This window comes from Rhinolophus sinicus, linkage group LG10 (genome assembly GCF_036562045.2).
Source record: "Rhinolophus sinicus isolate RSC01 linkage group LG10, ASM3656204v1, whole genome shotgun sequence".
Classification (NCBI taxonomy): Eukaryota; Metazoa; Chordata; class Mammalia; order Chiroptera; family Rhinolophidae; genus Rhinolophus; species Rhinolophus sinicus.
In genome coordinates this window covers 61,949,690-61,974,710 of record NC_133759.1, presented here as the reverse complement: position 1 = coordinate 61,974,710, position 25,021 = coordinate 61,949,690, and the positions used below count along the sequence as shown (strand labels likewise).

The window sequence follows — 25,021 nt, the reverse complement described above, 5'->3', positions numbered from 1 at the left end:
TTCGCTCAACATTATACTCTCAAGATCCATCCACTTTGCCACAAATGTTCCTATATCATCTTTTCTTACCGCCGAATAGTATTCCATTGTGCATATATACCACAACTTCTTTATCCATTCATCTACCAAAGGATATTTTGGTTGTTTCCATGTCTTGGCCACCATAAACAAAGCTGAAATGAACATTGGAGCACACGTGTCTTTATGTATACATGTTTTCAGATTTTTTGGGTAGATACCCAGGAGAGGGATTGCTGGGTCATATGGCAATTCTATTTGTAATTTTTTGAGGAACCTCCACACTGCCTTCCATAGCGGCTGCACCAGTCTGCATTCCCACCAACAGTGTATGAGGGTTCCTTTTTCTCCACAGCCTCTACAACACTTGTTACTATTTATCTTGTTGATGATAGCCATTCTAACTGGGGTGAGGTGATATCTCATTGTGGTTTTGATTTGCATTTCGCTGATGATTAGTGATGTTGAGCATTTTTTCATATGTCTATTTGCCATTTGTATGTCCTCTTTGGAGAAATGTCTCTTCAGGTCCTCTGCCCATTTTTCAATTGGGTCGTTTGTTTTTTTGTTGTTGAGTTGCATGAGTTCCTTGTATACGTTGGATATTAGCCCTTTATCGGAGGCACTGTTTGCAAAAATCTTCTCCCATTCAGATTGTGGCCTCTTTATTTTGTCGATGGTTTCTTTTGCTGTGCAGAAGCTTTTAAGTTTCATATAGTCCCATTGGTTGATTTTAGCTTTTACTTCCATTGCCTTTGGAGTCAAATTCATAAAATGCTCTCTGAACCCAAGGTCCATAAGTTTAGTACCTATGTTTTCTTCTATGCAGTTTATTGTGTCAGGTCTTATGCTTAAGTCTTTGATCCATTTTGAATTAATTTTGGTACATGGTGACAGATAGCAGTACAGTTTCATGCTTTTGCACGTGGCCATCCAATTCTCCCAGCACCATTTATTGAAGGGGCTGTCTTTCCTCCATTGTATGTTTTTAGCTTCTTTGTCAACAATTATCTGTCCATATTTATGTGGTTTTATTTCAATTCTATTCCATTGGTCTATGTGTCTGTTTTTCTGCCAATACCATGCTGTTTTGATTATTGTAGCCCTGTAGTACCAGCTAAAGTCAGGGAGTGTGATACCTCCAGTATTGTTCTTTTTTCTTAAGATTGCTTTGGCTATTCGGGGTATTTTGTGGTTCCAAACAAATCTGATGATTTTTTGTTCTATTTCTTTAAAAAATGCCATTGGGATTTTGATGGGGAGTGCATTAAATCTGTATATTGCTTTGGGTAACATGGCCATTTTAACGATGTTGATTCTTCCAATCCACGAGCACAGAATGTTTTTCCATTTCTTTGTGTCTTCTTCAATTTCTTTCAAAAATGTCTTACAGTTTTCAGCATATAGGTCTTTCACATCCTTGGTTATGTTTATTCCTAGGTATTTTATTCTTTTTGCTGCAATTGCAAAAGGAATTGTTTTTCGTATTTGTTTTTCTGAGATTTCATTGTTAGTATATAGGAATGCAATGGACTTTTGTACGTTGATTTTGTAGCCAGCAACTTTACTGTATTCGTTGATTGTTTCTAATAGCTTTTCGGTGGAGTCTTTAGGGTTTTCTATATATAGCATCATGTCATCTGCAAAGAGTGATAATATAACTTCTTTATTCCCAATTTACATGCCTTTTATTTATTTCTCTTGCCTGACTGCTCTGGCAAGGACTTCCAACACTATGTTGAAAAGCAGAGGTGATAGGGGACAACCCTGTCGTGTTCCTGAATGTAGAGCAAAGGGCTTCAGTTTTTCACCATTACTATGAGATTAGCTGAGGGCTTGTTATATATGGCCTTTATTATGTTAAGGTATTTTCCTTCTATACTTATTTTATTAAGTGTTTTAATAAATGGATGTTGTATCTTGTCAAATGCTTTTTCTGCATCAATTGATATAATCATATGATTTTTGTCCTTTATTTTGTTTATGTGATGTATCACATTGATGGATGTATCACATTGATGGATTGTGCCCTGGGGATGAACCCCACTTGGTCGTGATGAATAATCTTTTTAATGCATTGTTGTATTCGATTTGCTAGAATTTTTTTGAGGATTTTTGCATCTGAATTCATCAGAGATATTGGTCTGTAGTTTTCTTTTTTGTGTTGTCCTCACCAGGTTTTGGTATCAGGGTAATGTTGGCGTCATAAAATGAGTTAGGGAGTACTGTCTCTTCTTCAATTTATTGGTAGAGTTTGAACAGGATAGGTATTAGGTCCTCTTTGAAGGTTTGGTAGAATTCACTAGTGAAGCCATCTGGTCCCGGACTTTTGCTTTTGGGAAGGTTTTGGATGACTGATTCAATTTAGTTACTGGTGATTGGTCCATTTAGATTTTCCAGTTCTTCATGGTTCAGCCTTGGAAGGCTATATGTTTCTAAGAACTTGTCCATTCAATAACTAGGTTATTGAATTTGGTGGCATATAGTCCTTCATAGTACTCTTGGATGATCCTTTGTATTTCTGTTGTGTCCGTGATAACTTCCCCTTTTTCATTCGTGATTTTGTTAATTAGTGTCTTCTCTCTTTTTATCTTAGTGAGTCTAGCCAAGGGTTTGTCAATTTTGTTAATCTTTTCAAAGAACCAGCTCTTTGTCACATTAACTTTTTCTATTGTCTTTTTGTTCTCTATTTCATTTAGTTCTGATGTGATTTTTGTTATTTCCTTTCTTCTGCTGACCTTGGGTTTCACTTGTTCTTTTTCTAGTTCTTCAAGGTGTAATATGAGGTTATTTATTTGGGATTTTTCTTGTTTCTTGAGATAGGCTTGTAATGATACAAATTTCCCTCTTAAAACTGCTTTCGCTGCCTTCCAAAAATTTTGATAGGATGTATTTTCATTGTCATTTGTTTTGATGTATCTTTTGAATCTCCTCTAATTTCTTCTGTGACCTAGTCATTTTTTAAAAGTATGTTGGTTAATCTCCATGTATTTGTGTTTTTTCCTCCTTTCTTTTTGCAGTTGATATCCAATTTCAAAACCTTGTGATCAAAGAACATGCTTGGTATGATTTCAATCTTCTTAAATTTGCTGAGGCTTTTATGTCCCAACATATGGTCTATCCTTGAGAATGCTCCATGTACACTAGAAAAGAATGTATAGTCTGATGTTTTAGGATGAAGTGCTCTATATGTGTCAATTCTGTTCATTTCATCTAATGTATCCTTTAGGGCTGCTATTTCGTTATTTATTTTCTGTTTGGATGATCTATCCATAGCTATCAATGATGTATTTAGGTTCCCTAGAATAATTATGCTTTGGTCAATTTCTCCCTTTAGTTCTGTTAGTAGTTGCTTGGTATATTTCGGTACTCCCTGATTGGGGCATAAATATTGATGACTGTTATGTCTTCTTGTTGTTTAATCACCTTTACCATCATGAAACGTCCATCTTTGTCTCTTGTTACCTTTTTCACCCTGAAATCTGTTTCATCTGATATCATTATGGCTACACCTGATATTCTCTGGGTACCATTTGCTTGGAGTGTCAGTTTCCACTCTTTCACTTTGAGTCTATGCTTGTCCTTGTAGCTGAGATGTGTCTCTTGGAGACAGCATATGGTTGGGTTTAGTTTTTTGATCCAATCTGCTACTCTGTGCCTTTTTATTGGTGAGTTCAGTCCATTTACATTTAGGGTGATTATTGATATGTGAGGATTTCCTGTCATTCTATCTTTAGTTTTCTGTTAAGGCTGTGTCTCCATCGTTTCTTTACATTTTGTTGTTGTCTATTATTTCTGTGTGGTGGTATTCTATGATGTTTCCCTCTCTTTCTTGTTTTATTACAGTATATATTTCAGTTCTGGATTTTTTTTTTGAGTGGTTACCATTAAGTTTATGAAAAAGAAAGTTTGATATTTAGAGTATTCCATTTTCTTCAGCACGCTTACTTTCTCCATTCCCATATTCTGGTTCAGGCCTTTACTCTCCCCCTTTTTATGTTTTGGTTGCCACTAATTGCCCCTGTTGATGGTGGTCCAATAGCTTCCTGTAGTATTTCTTGTAGTGCAGGTCATGTATTAGAAAATTCCCTCAGCTTCTGAATGTCTGGATTTCTCTTTCATATCTAAAGGATATCTTTGCTGGATATATTATTCTTGGCTCATGATTTCTCTCTTTCAATAGTTTGAATATTTGGTTCCACTCCCTCCTGGCTTGTAGAGCTGCTGCTGAAAAATCTGATGATAATCTAATGGGCTTTCCTTTGTAGGTTACCGTCTTCTTTTCCCTGGCTGCCTTGAGGATTCTTTCTTTGTCGTTGATTTTAGACAGCTTCAATACAATGTGCCTTGGAGAAGGCCTGTTGGGATTGAGGTAATGAGGTGTTCTATTTTCTTCTTGTATTCGAGGATCCAGTTCTGTCCACAAGTTTGGGAAGTTCTCATCGACAATTTGTTTGAATATATTCTCTGTTCCCTACTCTCTTTCTTCTCCTTCTGGTATGCCCATTATTCTTATATTGCTCTTTCTGATGGAGTCAGAACATTCTTGTAGAGTTCTTTCATTTCTTTTAAGTCTCAAGTCTCTTTCTTCTTCCATCTGTGTAATTTCCAAGTTTCTATCTTCGATGTCACTGATTCTTTCCTCCATCTGGTCAACCCTACTACCAAAGCTGGTTATTTCATTCTTAATTTCTTCTATTGAGTTTTTAATCTCCAGAAATTCTATTTGCTTCTTTTTTGAAATTTCAATCTGTTTCATAAAATGCTCATTTTGTTCTTTGATTGTGTTTCTGAGTTCATTAAACAGCCTTTCTGTGGTTTTTTTTTTGCATCTCGTTGAGTTTTTTCAGAACTGCAATCTTGAATTCTCTGTCATTTAAGTCACATATTTCCATATCTTTAAGTTACTTTTCTGGAGACTTTTCACTTTCTTTCTGAGCTGTCTTGTTGCCTTGGTTATTCATGGCTATTACTGATTTATTATTTTTCTTCCTAGACATCTACAGGAGTGGCTTCTGCAACAGGTTGATAGGAAGAAGTCTTTCTTTTGTTTTCCAGCACTTGTTGGTAGAATGTTTTATTTTCTCTCCAACTGCAGCCTTTTTTTCCCCTCTCTCACACGGTAGTGCTATGTTTTCTCTGCACTATTCCAGCTTCTCACACCATGGGGGGATTCCCTGGAGACGGGCTTCTCCTCTGTTAATAGTTCGCCTGGGTCACAGGGTGCAGTGTCCGTGTGGGTATGCGGAGAGCTTTTGATGTTCCAAAACTCTTCCTGCACCAGATTCAGAGCCCATAAGTTTCAGCAGTTCTGTTTACTCCTGCAGGGATGCGCCCAGATAGGTGGGGCCAGGGGCGGGGTGAGTTGTGAGAGGTGGCCCAGAGCAATGGCAACGACCACCACCACAGCGGGTCCTGCTTCCACAGCTCCCTCCCCTTTGCCAGAACTAGTTTGGCTGCAAATTTGTGTCTGTGGTCCACAGTTCTCAGAACAGCAAATATTCTGTTCTTTTGCTCTGACACTGCTACTGTTTCGCTTCTAGCACCAGGCAGGTGGGGGTGGGGCGAGCTCTGGGAGGGTAGGGAGGGGGCGGCTGGTCTCAGTGCCTAAGGCTCCGTTCTCTGCTCGGCAGTGAGGGCTTAAACCACCGTTTTCAGCCTTCTTCCCTCAGTCTTTTCTCCGAGGTCTCTGCCGTGAGCGTTGTGGTCATCTGTGTTTTATGCTGCCCCCTCAGCCCTGTGGGCCATAAGCGTAGCCCTAGCAGTCCGAGTTCTTCCCTCTCCCTCAGGTGCAGTAGTTCCGGGAAGCAGCGAACTCGGAGCAGTGAGCTAGGTCTGCGTCCTGCGCCCGCGCTGCTCCGTCTCTGCACTTCTCCCTTTCCTCCTCCCCCGCTCACGCTATTCGCCCACCTGGAGGTGAATTCAGTAGTGGGCCTGTTCGTCTTGCCTGTCTGCTGTGCAGGGAGTCCTTTGTGGAGTTATTATTGTTCGATTAGTTGTAAATTCCAGTGGAGCTTTACGGAGGCTCACCTCACGCTGCCATTTTGATGACGTCTCCCATTTATCTTTCTATTATTTTTTAAGTCTCTATTATATTTATTTCTGGTTTGATCTTTATTACCTTTTCCTTCTAATAACTTTGGCTTTGTTTCTTTTCTCCTCCCCTCCCCCCAGTTCCTGTAGATATAAATTTAGATCGGCCCTTAAGTTTTTTCTCATATCTTGAGCTTGGCCTCAATCGCTATGAACTTCAATCTTAAAATGATTTTGTTGTGTCCTGTAGATTTTGGAATGTTATGTTTCCATTTTCATTTGTCTCAAGATATGTTTTGATTTCCTTTTTCATTTATTTGATAACCTATTGATTAAGTTAACCTAAAGTAGCATGTTGTTTAACCTCCACGTGTTTATGTGTTTTTTTCCAGTTTTCTTTTTGTAATTGGTTTCTAATTTCATGCCATTGTGGTGTGAGAAGATACCTGATATGATTTTATTCTTAAATTAATTGAGACTTGTCTTGTGGAGTAGTATGTGATCTATCCTGAATGATGTTCCATGTGCTCCCTGGACTTGGATATCTGTCTCCTTCACCAGGTTAGGGAAGTTTTCATCCATTATTTCTTTGAATAGATTTTCTGTCTTTTCTCTCTTCTCTTCCTGGAACTGTATTATGCAAATGTAAGTACGCCTGATGTTGTCCAGAGGTCCCTTAAACTCTATTCATTTAAAAAAAAAAAAAAAAAAAGCTTTTTTTTTGTTTTGCTGATTTTCACTAGTTTGTCTTCCATGTCGCTGATCTGTTTTTATTCATTATCTAATCTGCTATTGATTCTCTCTAGTGTAGTTTTCATTTTATTTATTGTATTCTTGAGTTCTGATTTTTAGAAATATTTTTTATTTCTTTGTTGAAGTTCTTACTGTGTTCTTCTATACTTTTCATGAGTCTGGTGAGCAACCTTATGACCATTACTTTGAATTCTGTATCTGGTACACTGCTTGTATCCATTTCATTTAGTTCTTTTCCTGGGGTTTTTGTCTTAATTTTAATTTGGAAAATATTCTTCTGTCTCCTTATTTGGTCTATGACTCTATTCCTGGTTGATCAGCTATATTGCACAGTATTGGAAGAGTGGTCTTATGTAGAATGTGTGTTGTGTGGACTGTGTGTATGCTTCTGTTGTGGTTGGGCTGTGACTGTTGAGGTCATGTTGTTGGGTGGTGCTAGCCCCCAGCTTGTTTGCCTGGACTGCTGTGGGCACACTGGTGGGTTAGGGTGCCCCTGGCTTGGCTGGCTGTAAGGCCTGGCAGCCACTACTTCTGGTGTGCTGGTGTACAGGGCAATCCTCTGGTGTGGATGGCTGTAAGGCCTGGTCTCTACTGTTATGGGTATGTTGGTGTGTGTGGTCTGGCCTCTCATACCCACTTTAGGTGTGCTCCCATGCCACCAACCAGGTGCTATGGCATGGGGTGGTTCTTTGGAGGCCTGTCAGGGCCATCAGCTCAGTGCTGGTGATGGGCCCATTTTATGGGTACCCCTGGTTGCTGGAGGTGGGCAGGGCACCACTTTGGAAGGTGATTTGGCTGGGTGCGTCCTCAGGGGAATGCTGGGTAGATGGCAGGGTTAGCAGCTTAATGGAAGGTGTCAGACCTGGCACCTACAGCACTGGCTGGCTAGATAGAAGGAGAGCAAACAAAGCAAACAAGGGAAGAATGGTATGTGTTAGTGCCTCCATTCCCAGAGAGAGCCCTGCCAAATCCCCCACAGACACCCTAAAATTCATCAGTATATCTCTTCGTGTATGACCCGGGTGCATTTCAAACTGCTGTATCTATGCTTTGACTCAGAGTGAGTGAGTTTGTGCACAGGCCCTTTAAGGGAGGATTCTCACTTTCCCAGGGCCCCTTAGTTTGCTGGTTCTCACAACCCGATGTTATGAGAACCTCCTCTTCTGGGTGCAGGTCCCCCAGCCTGAGGAGCCTGAGGTGCGTCTTAGAAGCCTCGCTCTTCAAGGGGCTTCCAGGGTTTGTGATATCTGCCCCCCTCATTGTGGAAACCCTGTTCTCTGCCTCCTAACTTATCTCAATGTGGCCTTTTCTTTATATTCTCAGTTGTAGAGAATCCGTTCTGCAAGTCTTCAGGTTGTTCTTGGAGATAGTTGCTTTACATTTAGTTGTAATTTTGACGTGTTTTAGGGAGGAGGGGAGCCAAGGATATTCCTACTCTGCCATCTTGACCCCACCTCTTTCCTCTTGACACTTTTATATAAATTTGAAATTATATCAAAATGAAAAGTTACAAAGATTCATGAGCAAAGCACAGGAAGTTGGAAAATGTATTCATCATTCACGTAGGCATCAAAATTAGTCATCATTCAAGTTCTTGGTGATGTCATTTCCTCCTAACAGCACTGGATCTGTTTTTTTCCCCCCATTACCTACCAGGTCACCACCAAATCAAACAGGGGACCTGTGAAGTGGTTGCTGTGCACAGGTGCTGTAACAAGAACCGTATAGAAGAGCGATCCCAAACAGTGAAGTGTTCTTGCTTCCCAGGGCAGGTTGCTGGCACAACTCGGGCTCAGCCTTCTTGTGTTGAAGGTAAGACCTTTCTGGTCAGGTTCTTGTAATATTGAAGAAGGACCTGAAACTACCAAGGATCTTCCAACTTTGCTGTCTTTGCAATGCACAGAAAACTAGGTTGCTTCTAGGTCAGTGTCATTCCAAAAATGACCATAAATACAACTTCACCAATTTCATGATGAGTAAGGTATTAATGATGTCTCTTAAGAGGGGAAGAATGTAAAGGGATTAGAGAGTACAAATTAGTAGTCACAGTATTGCCATAGGGATATGAAAGACAGTTTGGGGAACATAATCAGTAATGTAAAGATTTTGTAGGGGATCAGATGGGCACTGGGCTTATTAGGGAGAGGACTTCATGGACTGTGTAGATATCTGACCACTGTGCTGTACACATGAACCTGAAGCTGAATAATATGGAATATCAACTATAACTATATATATGTATATATGGTCACGGGATATGGAGTACAGCATAAGGAATAGAGTCAATGGAATGTCAGAGGGTAGTAGATTGGGGGAAAGGGCTTATCACTTTGTGAGGGGTGTAAATGTCTCCAATTACATGGTTTGTACACCTGAAACTAATATTTTTTTTTTTAAAGTGCTATCAGTGGGGAGTTTCATTACCAGATAACCAGGAAGATGTGCTTTGATCTCTTCTGGCCCTCCAGAGCTCACCACCAAAGCAGTTGCTTCCTTAGACTCTTTCTTCTTCCTGCTATCAGACTCTGTACTCAGCCTGGTTTTCTTACTTCATGTTTAATGTAATAGACAAATATTCTCTTAATTTCTAGTTTATTTAGCAAACATTTACAAAACATTTTCTTTGAAGCAACTTCTCTGAAAATAGTTGGGGATCATGTATCATTCATTCATTGTCTCCAAATCTTCTGGCAGAGTACTATGCCAATGGTTAAAAAAAAAAAAGTGAATGTTGATGGTTATAGACGGAGGCCTGGGATTGATTCCTTTTGATGTCCCTGGCTTCTTCCAGCAGATGCCTTGTTAGAAACAAGTATTAATCCCCAGGAGAACAGATAGATGAGGTTAAGCTTTCTAGTAGTTTCTCTGTAGTGACAGAAAACCTCCCTGAAAATGAAATAAACACTTCCAGTCTTACCTGATGGATGTCTAAAGGTGAAAGTTAAAACACACGCACACACACGCACACACACACTCTTAACTCCAGATCTTACTGCACTATCAAAAGTAGTAGCTAACTTACCCACAGCCCACCTCTCCTACCAAACAAACACAGGCACACATTTATGGGCTGTATTATCATGTATTATCATCAGTGGTGTTGTGATATGGCATAATCTCAGCCACTTTTAAAGCTGGAAATGTAAGTGGAGAATTTCCAATGTACAATTCCTTATCAGAAACCTTTGGGGCCAAATGTGTTGCTAAATTTAGATTTTGTCAGATTTTATAAAGGTAACATAATGCATATCCCATCTATTACCTAACAAAAATCACTCATATGTATTCTCCAACTGTACTCCATAATCACAGATATTAATATTTCTACAGTGAGATATGTGAATATTCATGCAGAATGGGATAAGGCAGGATGAAGAACCTTATGTTAATTCAAGTCATATTTTGCTGCCATAGTACAGAAATCCTTTTCATTCTCAGAGCTTTTTGGATTTAGGGATTGTAGGTAAAGGATTGTGTACCTGTAGAAAAGACAAAGATCTTTAATATTTAAAAAGGCATTTGAAAGAAACTTGCTAAGTTCCTATACCCCCAGCTGGGATATATTTTCTCTATCAATTGAATCCAGATCATACCCATTCTGTCTCCTTGTTCTCCCTCAACTCACTCCACTTATCTCTACCCCACTGTTACCTCCACAGTCTGGGGGCCAACATTACATCTTGCTGAGCTTACTACTCCTAGTGTTCCATTTTCCATCTTGTAGCAAGAAAGATGCTTCTACAAAAACAGAACGGATTAGATCACTCTCATTCTTGAAACCACACTTCAGTGGCTTCTGTCTTTAAAAGAAAATCCAAAGTTTCCACTATGGTTTATGAAGCCCTGCCTAATTTGACTCTGTTTCACTTCTCTCTTTCAACTACTCTACCCCACCCCACCTGGAGTCCTTTCCATTTCCTTTTATCGCTTCACTTCACCTACAGTATCCTTTACCTCAATCATTGCCTTCTTCCCTGCAACACATTTTGTCTATTTAATCCCTACTTTCCTTTCAAATCTCCTGTATGTTCTTGTATCTCCTCCTATTTCTAGTTCATAACACGGATCCCAATTTGTTGTAAAAACTTATTGAATGTGTGCCTTCCCATTATTCTATAGTTGCTTGAGGACAGGAACTGGGTCTCTTATTTCCATCTGCCCTCATTGGCTGGTGAATGAATGAGTTTTAACACAGCAGAGAATTGATTCATCTTTCCTAATCAGATTGTTTTTGAAAGGTAACAACTATTTTTGCTTGCCTCTGTAGATTGTTAAACTTCTATAGAAGCTTAAGAATCATGACATAAAGTATATAAATACTCTCTGTTTAGCCTAGAATCTTTGGATATAGTCTTAGATATCTAAATCATGTTTTACAGTATTCAAGGTACCTTTATGGTACCTGGAAAGTATGGAATTGGGTAGCAAATACTATTATTAGTATCTTTATCTTAGTAAAGGAAATATTAATACCTTACCCTAAACAAGCTTGTTTTATATTTGGGCAAAAATCCCCTTGGCCACCGTCCTAGGGGTAACTATATTTTCTATATATTTCTATATTTAAGATAGGTCTGTAGAAAATGTGATAGATTCAATATAAACGTGAGCTATACATGAATGGTATTACATTGGGTGTTTCTTAAGCCTACCTTCTTTATTCCTATCAATATTATGATCCAGATCTAGTACACATTGCTCTAACTTAGTTTTTCAATTGTCCTAAAGTTTTCCATTGAATGGATAGTCCATAATTTATTTAACCTTTCCTCTACTGAAGGGCATTTGGTTGTGTCTATGGAAAACCAGCAGACTCACAGGCTAGCTACATGATTTCCTTAGTGTCGTAGAATCAGTAAGTGATAGAGACCAATTATTTGGTATCTGAGGAGTCTATACAGTAGAACTTTCTATGATGATGCAAATGTTATTTCCATATAATTCTGTATCTATATGTAATCATGCATGTGTGTCCAGTACGGTTTGTAGTGACTAACCACATGTGGCTGTTGAGCATTTGAAATGTGACTAGTTTGAACTGAACATTTGAGATGTGACTAGTGCACATTTAAGTTTAAATGGGAACTTGTAACTAGAAGTGTCTTTTGGACAGTATAGCTTTGCGGTCTGACAATTAAGTTTGCGAATTCATCCTAGGAAAAGTACTACATACCTCATTGCTGAATATCACTATGGTCACCTTCGAAGTACTCCCCTTGGGAAGCTATGCACTGATGCCGGTACCTAGTCCACCCTTCAAAGCAATTTTTGAACTCTTTTTCTGGAATGGCCATCAGAGCTGTCATCGTAGTACCTTCTGTTGATGTCCTGAATGTCATCAAAATGTCTCCTTTTCAATATTTTCTTTAGCTTCAGGTAAAGAAAGAAGTCATTAGAGGCCAGATCAGGTGAGTAGGGAGGGTGTTCCAATACAGTTATTTGTTTACTGGCAAAAATTCCCTTACAGACAGTGCTGTGTGAGCTGGTGCATTGTCGTGATGCAAGAGCCATGAATTGTTGGCAAAAAGTTCAGGTGGTCTAACTTTTTCATGCAGCCTTTTCAGCACTTCCAAATAGTAAACTTGGTAAACTCTTTGTCCAGCTGATACAAATTCATAATGAATAATCACTCGGATATCAAAAAAAAGGTGACCAACATTGGTGCAACAAGTTCACTAACTTAATTGTCACACCTCGTATAAATTTAGAGCACCATTTGTGGCCAGAGACTACCCAGACATGAAAAATGAGATTGTGATTTTGTTTTCATGTCTGTGACCCCTGCACATTGCCTGGCAAACAATTGGTGTTCAATAAATGTTTATTGGATCAAAATCACTGAGGAGGTATAGGAAGTTGTAGTTTAGGCTTTAGTTAGGATATACAAGGTGTAATCACAAAATACAGTGAATGATTAAATAAAAATATATTGCAGTAAAAGACGCATGCAATTAGTCCCCTTCAGAATATACCCCTCACTTTGAACACACTTATCCCATTGTTCTTGCCACTTTCTGAAGCAGTTCTGGAAGTCCTCTTTCGTGAGTGTCTTTAGTTGTGCTGTCATGGCTGCCTCAATGTCCCGAATCGTTTTGACTTTGGGGAAGAGCAGAAGTGCTATGGTGCCAGAGTTGGTGGATAAGGCGGATAAGGACACACCATAATGGTTTTATTTGACAGAAATTGCCATATACCAGAAACAATGTGTGACATGGAACATTGTCATGATGGAGGATGAAGTAAAGACAGTCACGAAAGAAGACTTCCAGAACTGCTTCAGGAAGTGGCAAGAATGATGGGTAAATGTATTTGAAGCAAGGGGGTTTAATGGCAATTTGTCTATTTCTGTAATAAATTTTTTTTAATTTAAACATTCACCATATTTTTCAATCACACTGCATATATCTGTTTTCACATCCCCCTGATCTTCTAGTCTTCATCTAAATATGTTTCCGTTAGGGCTTTTTAGGTTTACCTGCTAAATCTTTATCCTATAATAATTATGCAGTTTCATGCAGTTGCATGACTTGTGGGAAGATTTAGTCTCTGCTGATACATTCCTCGTTTGTCAATAAGAATAGAGAGGATCTAAAATATAAAATTCATTTGAATTTACATTTAAATTAAAACAAAGGCGAAAAGACATTGGAATAGGGCATTACTTCAGTTGGCCCTGAAGTTGGAACCTCCTTATGCATTTTCGTTAATCCATACCTCAGATACTTATCTGGTGTTTGCATAGGCTTCTCCATAAAAACAGAGCTTTTACTAAGCAGCAAGAAAAACGAGCTGTTTTCCCTTATCAAGATTTTTTTGTAATAATTAACTTATGAGTCCCCCTGAATTATTGAAATGTGTCTTTAATACACATTTGGGATTTGGAGGAAGGGATGGGGAATTATTTGACTGAGGCTATGGTTATTTGGGTCCTAACACAGACAACTGTTTAGCTGGTAAGCGTTTTTCCTTTTGAATCTTCTCCCAGCATAAAGAGGCTGTTTTGTGGTGGGAACTGTATTCTATGCATTTATCAAAACACAGCTCTATAGAAACACTCCTGAATGGTCTTAATGCTAAAATGAGATAAATGTGTAGTGCAATGAAGCTTAATTTATTTTGTCAAAGTAAATGCTTTCTAAATAATCAGATTTTTTTTTTTTAAAAAAGAGGTATCAGACAAAAACTTAGGAATGGGAGGCTGTTACTTTTTAAAGCTTTTTTTTTCTTTTGATGATGCCTGAATTTCTTTTTTCAGATGTCAGAATTCGCTTAGTTAAGGATGAGAGGTATAGTTCGTACTGCAGACAAGTCCCATGGCTTCATGGACTGTGTGATGAGACACAGGATCTATCTGAAAGATGTGATTTCACAGGGTTTTCCTGCTCGTGCTTTCTGTACCACTTAAAGGTGAAGCAGTTTTCTGGGTTTTCTCAGTGGCAGTCAGGTGAATGAGAACCTGTGGCAAAAGCACATTGGGAGTGGGAAGGATGTGTACCTGGCATATGTTGGTTCGTTTATTAAGTCTTAATTTAGCACCTTTGTGCCTGTCATGTCCTGGATGCTGAAAGTAGGATGATAATTAGATCCAGGTCCTGCTTTCAAGGAACCTACAGTTTACTAAGAAAGATAGACAAACTCTAGTAAATGAAGGACTCCAAGGAGAGCAGAGAAAGGGTCAGTGGTGGTGCCCCATGAGAAGCAATGAGTATGAGTTTACCAGGTAGGAGGGAACTAGGGAGAGCACAGCATAAAGCGTACGAGAGTGAGGGGGGCAAACTTGGGGACTGGAAGTAGCTAAGTATGGCTAGGAAATGGTAGAAACAGAGCCGTTGATTTTGGAGGCCGTAGACGAAATCAAGTTTTAGGATTTAATTCCTGCCTTCTGGGAATTTGTATTCTAGGAGATTGGATGAAGCAGAGTATGCCAGTAAAGAAAGGGGATGAAGTGCTAGGAACAAAATTTGTATAAAATACCCTAAAATTTTTGAGAAGGAAAAATGTGATCCCCGAATTTGGCAGGTCATATTGTCAGCATAGGTCTCATGTCTAGCTCAGGATTACCCAGGATGTGTGTGTGTGTGTGTGTGTGTGTGTGTGTGTGTGTGTGTGTGAGAGAGAGAGAAAGAGAGAGAGCGCAGACTTTAGACTTGTGGACTTGGCCGCAGTAGGGGAACGGAGGAAGGCAGTGGAAGAGTGGTGTCATGGTGTTTACTGTGGACTAGGATTCTTTTCACAAGCCAAAGCTTTAATGAGGTCTGATGAATTAGCTCAGCTTCTCATTGTGGGCTGAATACATCCACATAACCATAAGTCAGTGTTTATCAACCAGGATCGGTTTTGCCCCATGGGGATATTTGGCAATGTCTGGAGACGCTTTTGGTTGTCACACTGGGCAGAGGATGCTACTGTCATCTTGGGGATAGAGGCCAGGCCTGGTGCTAAACATCTTACAGCGCACAGGGCAGGCCTCCATTATAAGGAATCATCCAGCCCCAAATGTCAATAGTGCCCAGGTCAAGGAATCCTGCCTCAGAGGCCCCACTGCAGGTGTATGTGCTGTCTCAGATGGCATTTAGCTGAGAGGACAAAACTCAGTCCAAAAGAGCAGTCTGCACATTCGTCTACTGCGTCAACCAGTTCTCAGTGTACACTGTGGAAGTAACAATACTGTGTTATTAGTGGCCTGTGAGAACAAGTAAAAGATTCCTTAAGAAAGGTCGTCATGCTCTAACTACTGCTTTTATGAGTGTTATATGGGTCAGGTTGGAATGGCTTCTTTTCTTGAAAAACAAGAAATATAAATTGGCAGGCTTTCTACCTAGTGATCTTAAAAATTAATAAATGGCTTAAATTTTAAAGAACACAGTGAGCGTCTTGAAATAAGAATGATAAGAGCAAAATAGCTAAAGATAAAATACATTAAAATTCCAGAGCATATTCTGGTGGTCGTTTCCATTTTCTAGATGATGTATATTTTAGAAAGATGTTTTCTTAATCTTTTGGGCCATAGCGTCAGTGCAAAACTACATTTTTCTTTAGAAAAGCCTTCACTCCGTGTAAATACAACTAAATGAAGTGAACAAATGACAGACCAACTCTTAAGAAGTGAGTCCGTTCATTGTTAGCTTTATTCAAAGGCGGGCTTATTTAAATAGCTATATAAATACATACTGTATTTTATTTAATGGGGTGATATGTATTTGGGATAAAGGATAGGGAAAAAAAAATCCTCAATCTATTTTATACAACAGAGAGTAAAGAAAATGCACCAGAAGCAAAGTAGCTAATTAGCCACATTACATTTTCAGCTAGAACATTATAAAAAGTAGTAGTCACTACCACAAATCCAGGGCTTCACTGTCTTTTTTTCCTCTCTTTCTGCATAAAACTAGAAATTTATTACAGGTTGGCATCTTGAAGATAGGGAGATTTAGTGTTTTCATAAGTTAGGAAGGCATGAGGCTTTTTAAAGGATTTTATTGTAAAAATAGAAGTGAGAAGATCCTTTCTCATTTAAAGTATATGATGGTATTTTGTAACAGGGAAAAAACTGTTGCATCCCACAAATTCATTTTCCTGGGGAGACAAGGCTCAGTTAAGTGGGCAGATGTTCTCCTGAGTTATTTTAATAGAATCCTACTGCTGGGCTCTTTGTCTCAGCTCTAGCTGGCTCAGTATGCACTCAAAGCTTAAACTTCCAGGCTGTTTAATCACCTTATTCACCGCCAGGTCCAACCCTTGGTTGGTTCTAACCTTAGTTGTGAGTTCCTTAGTCAATCTTTAACTCATAAAGGAATTTGAAACTTTTATTTTGGCTACTATGGTGGCTCTTATTATGTCTGTCTTTTCTGAAAGAACATTTGTTGTTAAGTCTTTCACGATGAAACGCCATCATAGATGAAGAACTTATAGGGGTACCTCACTCAACATATTCTTCTATAAGATATTAATATGATTTCTGTTTTTGCAAATAGAGAAATAGTTTAAATCCCAGGGCAACTTGCTATTATAAGGAGCCTATTGTGAATCTGTCTTTAGAAAAATCACTCCATATTTTCCAATTAAATGAAAGAAAAATGATAAATAATTTCACAAGTGCTTGATTGCATGTGCTTCCTTCTTTTATTTATTTAAATAAATTAAATTTAAATCCTTAAAGAAAACACTAGGCACATAATATTCTTTTCTGTAGTTAAGAATTGGTATATTTTTCTTTGATGAATGCCTGAATCCATCATTTTATGCCCCCTCAAGCGCCTTTACTTGGCATCAGAATTTTCTTGGAACCCCAAGAGTTCAGTAAGAAGTTCTGATATTTCTCTGCTGTGAAGTTGAGATAATCTGATTTATTCTATTTCTTCTGCAGGGAATTTGTTCCCAGATTTCTCACTCCTCAATTGGTCTCTTGCAGACTCCCTCTGTCCCCCATTGTTTTACCACCCCTGCCAGGCCAACACGACTAGCAGTGCAGGTTCTCCTGGCTTATTGCACTGCCTTGCTCAGAAACTTTCCATGGCTCCCTACTGCTTAGAGAATCAAGTCTAATCTTAAGTTGGCCTCAAGAGCCCCTTCTCGCCCATCCTCCTTAGCCGGGCATTCAGTTTCCTTGCTGACACCTCCCTTGAGCCACCTGGGTCTGCTGGCCTCCACATGGTCCACTCACTGTCCCACCGCTCCATCTGCCTTCACTTGGACAGACCGCTAACCACCTGTCAAGGCTTCTTTTATCTCTTCCATGTAGCTCTGCTACCACACAAGATTAGATAGTTCTACTGCTGAGTGAAAGAAAGTGTCTAAGGAACAATTTTAAAGATTAAAAAAAATTATTTTAAATTCAGCTTTAACTCTGTATAAATATCACTAAGCTCTGTCAACATTTATATAACTTTTGCAGTCCTGCAGATGGTATTTTAAATTGAGGGGTGGAAACCATCTCTTATTTATCTTTATATCCACTTGGGACCAACCCAAGGTATTCAGAAAATAATGAATGGCTGGTCAGCACTATGAATGTGGTCAGATGCTACGTAGCACTTCTTCATCTAAACTGTTATTGTAAATTGCAGCATAGTAGAAAGACGGATGTACAGAGCATTAAAATCCAGATTCTTTTTTCAAAATTTTTATAGGGGAACAGTGCGTTTTTCCAGGACCCTCAGCTCCATGTCAAATCATTGTTTTCAATCTAGTTGTGGAGGGTGCAGCTCACTGGCCCATGTGGGACTCGAACTGGCGACCTTGGTGTTATGAGCACTGCGCTCTAACCACTGAGCCAACTGGCCACCCAAAATCTAGATTGTAATGCCTCCTCTCTTACTTTATGGAAAGTTCTGGTGTTTATTTCTCGAACCATTTGCTTTTCCACCTGCTTCTGAAGGTTGTTGGGATAATCAAAAGAGGAATAGTAGGTAAAAGTTCTTTGAAAGTGACAAAACTCCATCTAGTTTTAAGATGAGATTGTTACGATATTTGGGGCTAAAAAGAATATAACTTTCTCAGGCTTTGACCCAGTGTGTCCATTCACTCAAGTTCAGTTGCAGTCTCTGACAAAATTAATAACTCATTTAGCTACATTCCTTTCTCAGTGTTGGCACCTTCTCATTTAAATAGCAAGTGATTCTCCTGGATCACAAATCTGCCTTCCTCGGGTACTATTGGTGCTGATGGGAATAATGGGATAGTAGCTCAGTATTTGGCCGGAATCTGGAACGGTGGCCGCTTTTGTGCATCAGGGTAGGTAGACACAATGTGCGGCTACTTCAGCTGATAATGAAACCATCCTGTGCCCTCATGATGCCATACTGCATTTGCTTGACAGAATAATAATTTTGAATGCACTGACTTGCTGTGTTACTTACTTTTGTCACTGATTCTATACAAGGAGTTGTTTCTACTAGAGAACTCCGGTGTGAGGGTGGGGCATATATTTAATGGTTAGAGCATGGGCCTCAGCATTAGACTGCCTCCATCCAAATGCTGCCTGACTGTTTTCAAACTATGTGACTTCCGGCAAGTCACTCAGTGACTCTGGGCCTTGGTTTTCTCTTCTCTATGAGACTCAAGAAAATAATTTTAACCTCAGGGTTGCAGTGAGATTGAAATTAGAAAATTCAGGGAAGGCAATTAGTAGAATTCATAAAAATTTGCTTGAACTTGAGTTTTGGACTTCTTAGGTAGCAGGAGTTCAAATCAAATCCATTGAGGTATATTTCTATCAAAGTGTTGCTGTTTGAAGAAGGAAAACAGGGCTAAGCTAGTCCCCATTTCCCCCACCCATCCTCCCAGCCCCCCAGTGCTCTGTCCTGTTCCAGCCTATTAGTTGAGCTCACCTTTAAAACTCAGTCACAAACAACCCTTTTTGTCCTTTGAATCTGTGGGAATAACCAGCCAAATCGATGGTGCTTCCTTTACTTCTCTTCTTCTGCCTCCAAACCCAGAGAGCTGGGGTGCTAGTTTCTGCTCCATGGGCTTAAAACACAAATCATTTTATTGGCGGACTGCTGCGGGCATGGTGAGGTAAGGAGGATAGCTAATTCACAGGTGAGCTAACTAGTCTAGCATGCGGCACCTGAGGGAATGTCAGGCCTGCCCATCTTCACTTTGTACCTCGTAATTGACTTCAAATTACTCACCACTTGCTGGAATGGCTGGAGAGATGAGCACAATGTATGATGGAAATGTTTACTGCTTTTAGTCTTTGTTGTTGACAACAAAAAGCATCAAACATATACCAACTTTGCACTATAAAAATGCAGCCTACAAGCAAAGATGATGACCACAGTAACAGCTAACGTTTCCTGGGAACATAGTGACTGGCCCAGAGTCAGCTGAGACTTTCATACAGATTAGCTTCGTTCTCCACATCCTGTGGTGAGCTTCCATTTGTACCGCCATTTTACATATGAAGAAACTGAGGCTGAGAGGAGTTCAATAGCTAGTTCCAGGTCATTTGTAAAAAAGTAGCATGGACAAAATAAAGAGGCCACCAACTGAATGGGAGAAGATTTTTGCAAACAGTGCCTCTGATAAGGGGCTAATGTCCAGAATATACAAGGAACTCATGCAACTCAACAAAAAAACAAACTAACAACCCAATTGAAAAATGGGCAGAGTACCTGGGGAGACATTTCTCCAAAGAGGACATACAAATGGCAAATAGACATATGAAAAAATGCTCAACATCACTAATCATCAGAGAAATGCAAATAAAAACCACAATGAAATATCACCTCACCCCAGTCAGAATGGCTATCATCAATAAGACAAATAGTAACAAGTGTTGGAGAGGCTGTGGAGAAAAAGAAACCCTCATATACTGTTGTGGGAATGCAGACTGGTGCAGCCTTTATGGAAGGCATTGTAGAGGTTCCTCAAAAAATTACGAATAGAATTGCCATATGACCCAGCAATCCCTCTCCTGGGTATCTACCCAAAAAATCTGAAAACATCTATACATAAAGACAACTGTGCTCCAATGTTCATTGCAGCTTTGTTTACCGTGGCCAAGACATGGAAACAACCAAAATGTCCTTCGATAGATGAATGGATAAAGAAGTTGTGGTATATATACACAATGGAATCCTATTTGGCGGTAAGAAAAGAGGATATAGGAACATTTGTGACAACATGGATGGATCTTGAGAGTGTAATGCTAAGCGAAATAAGTCAGACAGAAAAAGCAGAGAACCATGTGATTTCACTGATATGTGGTATATAAACCAAAAACAACAAAAGAACAAGACAAACAAATGAGAAACAGAAACTCATAGACACAGAGAATAGTTTAGTGGTTACCAGAGGGTAAGGGGGTGGGGGGTGGGAGATGAGGGTAAGGGGGATCAAATATATGGTGATGGAAGGAGAACTGACTCTGGGTGATGAACACACAATGGGATTTATAGATGATGTAATACAGAATTGTACACCTGAACTCTATGTAATTTTACTAACAATTGTCACCCCAATAAATTTAAAAAATAAATTAACAACAACAACAACAACAAAAAGTTAGCATGGCCAAATTCAAATCAAGTCAGGCATACCTTGAAGCTTGAGATCACACTATGTTATAATTAGTCAACTACAGGGAAAAAAACTTATTTGCAGAGTGTATGGCTAATTGGATTCTTTAAATTTACTTGTGGTAAACTAATTCTTATTAGCAATCTTTGAAGTCCACGTACTAATCTATATTGAGCTTTGTGTTGTCCACAAAGCAGGAGCAGTGTCACATTAATTGGCCTTTGTTTTCCAGCATCTATCGTGATTCAGAAATGGTGGTGTCACATGCATCCTTGTTTGGAAGGAGAGGATTGTAAAGTGCTGCCAGATTACTCAGGTTGGTCCTGTAGCAGTGGCAACAAAGTCAAAACTACGAAGGCAAGTATAGACAAAACACAACGGTGATTTCATTTCAGCATTATTAACTCTGGGGTTCTCCCCTTCATTTTATGCTGCCATCAGGAAACCAACATTACCTATATTGGTAAACCTGGTTGGGCAGTTCTACCGTATTTGGCCTTTTGGAAAAGCCCTCTTCCCAGCATCACCCTTTATGTCAGATTTTACCGAGCAGTGACTTGGTGGGTGAATTTGTTATTTCAGGCAAGGCTGCTAAGTTAATTTCAGATCTTTCCGGGTCAAATATACGGTGACTGAAGATTTGACATTTGGTGTGAACACACACTGCAATATACAGATAATGTATTATAGAATTGTACACTTGAAGTCTATATCATTTTCTTAACCAGTATCACCCCAATAAGTTTAATTAATAAAAGTTTACAAGAGTCGACAAGCTAGTGTATCAAAATGACATGGCAAGAATCTACAGATGGATGATTTACTAAAGTGGAAATATGTATGCCTGTAAGGAGATTTAATGTTGAAGACTCTGATTCAAGTCTTTCGAGTCAAAAGTTTCCTCCCCAAATGGTTTTCTTTCCAGTTCTCCCTGTCTCTGAAGGACACAGTTGTCAACCCAGTTCTTGAGCCAGAAATCCAATTTCTTCCTTATGTTCCCATGTCTAATATTTATTTTGCCGGTGGTACTGTGACTTCCCAATCCCTGCATGACTCTGCATCACTGTACTTACAGCCTCTGTCCGGCCCACCCGGTGTCTCCTCTGGACTATTGAGTTGCTGCCTCACATCTGCTCTTGCTCCCGGTCAGCCTGTTCTTCATACGATGATTACATTCATTTTCGTGAAACGTGAATCTTCTAAGCTAGTCAGCCCCCAGGTTTTCTACTGGTTTCCTCTGGCTACTTAGTCTACTAGCCTGGGCCTGTCAGGATCTTAATAAGTCAACGGGCAACCTACCTGCCCTCCATTCTTTCTGCTCTAGCCGTCTTTGCTGGCTGTTAGTCCCTCTTACGTGGGTATCTGCAGTTTTAAAGGAATATGCTCTTCATGGAATGTGTTACCCTCCTTTTATTTCTAGTTTTACCATTATTTCTTCAGGGAACACTTCCCTGATTGGATTCGTGTCCCCTTTATCTTTGAGCATTTACTATGGTTATATTTTGCGTCGATGGGTATACAGTTGACCCTTGAACAACTTGACACACCTCCTACCCCCACGCAGTCAAAAAACCATGTATAACTTTTGACTTCCTCAAAATCTGTGGTCCCTCGGTCTCGTGGGAGCCCCACAGATACCCAAATATACTGATGATTGAGTCTCTTATATAAAACAGATAGATAATTGCATACAGTCGGCCCTCTTCATCCACGGACTCCCAACCTGCAGATAGAAAGCACTACAGGTATTTATTGAAAAAATTCTGCATGTAAGTAGACCCATGTTATTCAAACTCGTGTTGTTCAAGGGTCACCTGTACTTATTTGTTCAGACCTAGAGCTTTCTGTTCAAAGCAGAGCTGGGAAATCATGTCTGTTTCTGCTTACCCTGATGGTCTCAGAGCTCACTGGATGTCTCATTAACTATTTTTTGAATGAAAATTAGTAAAACAGGACATTCTGTGATATTAGAATGAGACAGACTAGAATGGAGTGACTCTATAGTTATGGTTTCTCTCTGAACTTTGGCCCCTCAGGAGGTATAATGATTATTGAATGGCTTCTCATCTTGCTTACGGTTCTCCCTTTATAAGTATTTTGAATTACTAAACAGAGTTCTCATTCATCTTCAACTACTGAGGTCAAAAGCAGGTGAATTCTTCTCTTCATTTTGTGCATGAGATATTAGAATAAGTTGTTATAAGGTAAATATTTAAATATATGCCATTAATATAATAAAAGATATTTAAAAACATGGAAAATAATATATTTTGTAATAAATTTTAAAGTAAATGTAAATTTTTGTTGATATTATCATACCAAAAATTATCAATAGTATATTAAGTCAGTTGATTAAGTTACTTTTTATCTATTTAGAGCATAATTTCAAAACCAAGCCTATTTCCAATTATTAATTGCAATTATCATCTAACTTGCCCTTGTCAGTGATACCAAGAGGACCAGGATAAATGACCTGATACATGTGTTTATATCCAGGGCAGTGAAGTTCACGGAGTCATGTTGGAGGAAGGAGGTTAACACTCCATCATTTCTATCAGTGCCTCCTCTAAGCCGATCCCAATGAAATCCCAATCTATGTAAACCCAAGTGTGCCCGCTAAGCAAACCCTGCCTTACACTAATTCTGTTCTCGTTTTGCTACTGGCCCCTTTCAGCCATATTCCCTAACCGCTCAAATGAAAATCTTGGAGTTACCAACGAGCTAGGAGCTTACTTACATCCATCAATGATAAATTTTTCTTTTACTGACTGTAATTCTTGTAGACCAAGAAGTAACATTTCAGAAGGTTATGCTTGCATTGATTTTTACATATAAATATGAAACAGGATCATGAGTGCAAGCCAGCTATGAACTGGAAAAGAATATGTCTAAGTAGCCTCTTGCTACAGTGATTCCCTCTCCGTTTATGTACAGTTACAGAGGGCATTTGCAGGAAGCAAACCTTTGGGGGCATTTGGCTCTGAGTGCTGGGAATACAAGTTTGCTGTAGCTAAGTCCTCAACAGTAGTGACATTTCATTTGGCACTTTGAAGAGTTGTAGAAACATAATATAGTTCCCTAAGCTATTGTGATGCTTAGCTGCTTTTTTTTTTTTTTTTCAGTGATAAGCCACTTGAGAATAATCTCAAAGTTATAAAACTTTGTTTCCTTTATTAATCTGAGTCAGTGTGACTTGAACTGCATAAAACGTTTTATGTATTTTTTGGATCTTCTGCACATACAGTCAAGTCATTTGTGGAGGTGTGACTGGCTTCTGTGAAGAGCTTGGTGCCCACAGAAGCTACATCTTTTTCTTAAAACCACCTGACCTTACTTCACTGGTGAGATAGCAGCTCTACAAAGGTAGAGCAATTACCACCCTAAAGGAGAGGGTGTTAAATACATAACAAAATAATTTTCCTTTTCCTTAAACTGTTCATGCAGAACAAAGCATAGAAGGGCCAAAAGGTAAGATTGTCTGTCTACAGTAAACCACCTATGTCAGAATTTTATTTTCCATTTACATGCAAATATGAAAAGAGTTAGCAGTTAACTTGAGGTATTAATAGGCTTAGATGAAGATATGAAGATGAGAGGGAACAACTCCCTAACCAGTCATTTTGTCTTTCCCAAAGCATAGAAGGTTGGCATTGAGTTTATTCTGCCTGTGTAGTTTTCAAGGTCCCCAGAAAGGGTGCAGCTATTACTTCTTGTGGAAAAATATAACTCTCTCTCTGTCGTCCTACCTCAATTTCCATTTTCTTAATTCTGAGTTTTACTGCATTCTCTACGGTAAAGAGTTAGTTTTTTGTCTGAGTTGTCAGTATTAACGTTCCTCGCAAGTGCATGACATGGTCTTTGTACAAAAGCCAAGCATTTGCCATGGCGTTTGTGGTTTGAAAATGGAAGTAAATCATATTAAATATCAAGAACTTCCAGATTGTTTTTAAAGATTTTATTGGGAATGGGGAACAGGAATTTATTGGGGAACAGTGTGTATTTCCAGGACTTTTTATTGGGGAACAGTAGTGTGTTTTTCCCAGGACTCATCAGCTCCATCCAAGTCAAGTTGTCCTTTCAATCTTAGTTGTGGAGGGCGCAGTTCAGCTCCAGGTCCAGCCGCCGTTGTTTGTTGTAGCGGGCGCAGCCCACCATCCCTTGTGGGAGTCGAACCGGCAACCTTGAGGCTGAGAGC

The 25,021-nt window shown here is 39.3% G+C and overlaps 1 protein-coding gene across 2 annotated transcripts in view; it reads left to right on the top strand.

The window, feature by feature from the left end:
- The window catches only part of TAFA4 (TAFA chemokine like family member 4), a 202,286-nt gene that overhangs the window by 170,542 nt on the left and 6,723 nt on the right, over positions 1-25,021 (top strand). Inside the window, exons 4-5 of one of the 2 annotated variants that reach the window (XM_019711725.2) lie at positions 8,461-8,616; positions 21,059-21,183. In XM_019711725.2, coding sequence (XP_019567284.1) covers positions 8,461-8,616; positions 21,059-21,183 — 281 coding nt within the window. The remainder of the gene's footprint in view (positions 1-8,460; positions 8,617-21,058; positions 21,184-25,021) is intronic. The other variant, XM_074313251.1, reaches the window with a different exon arrangement.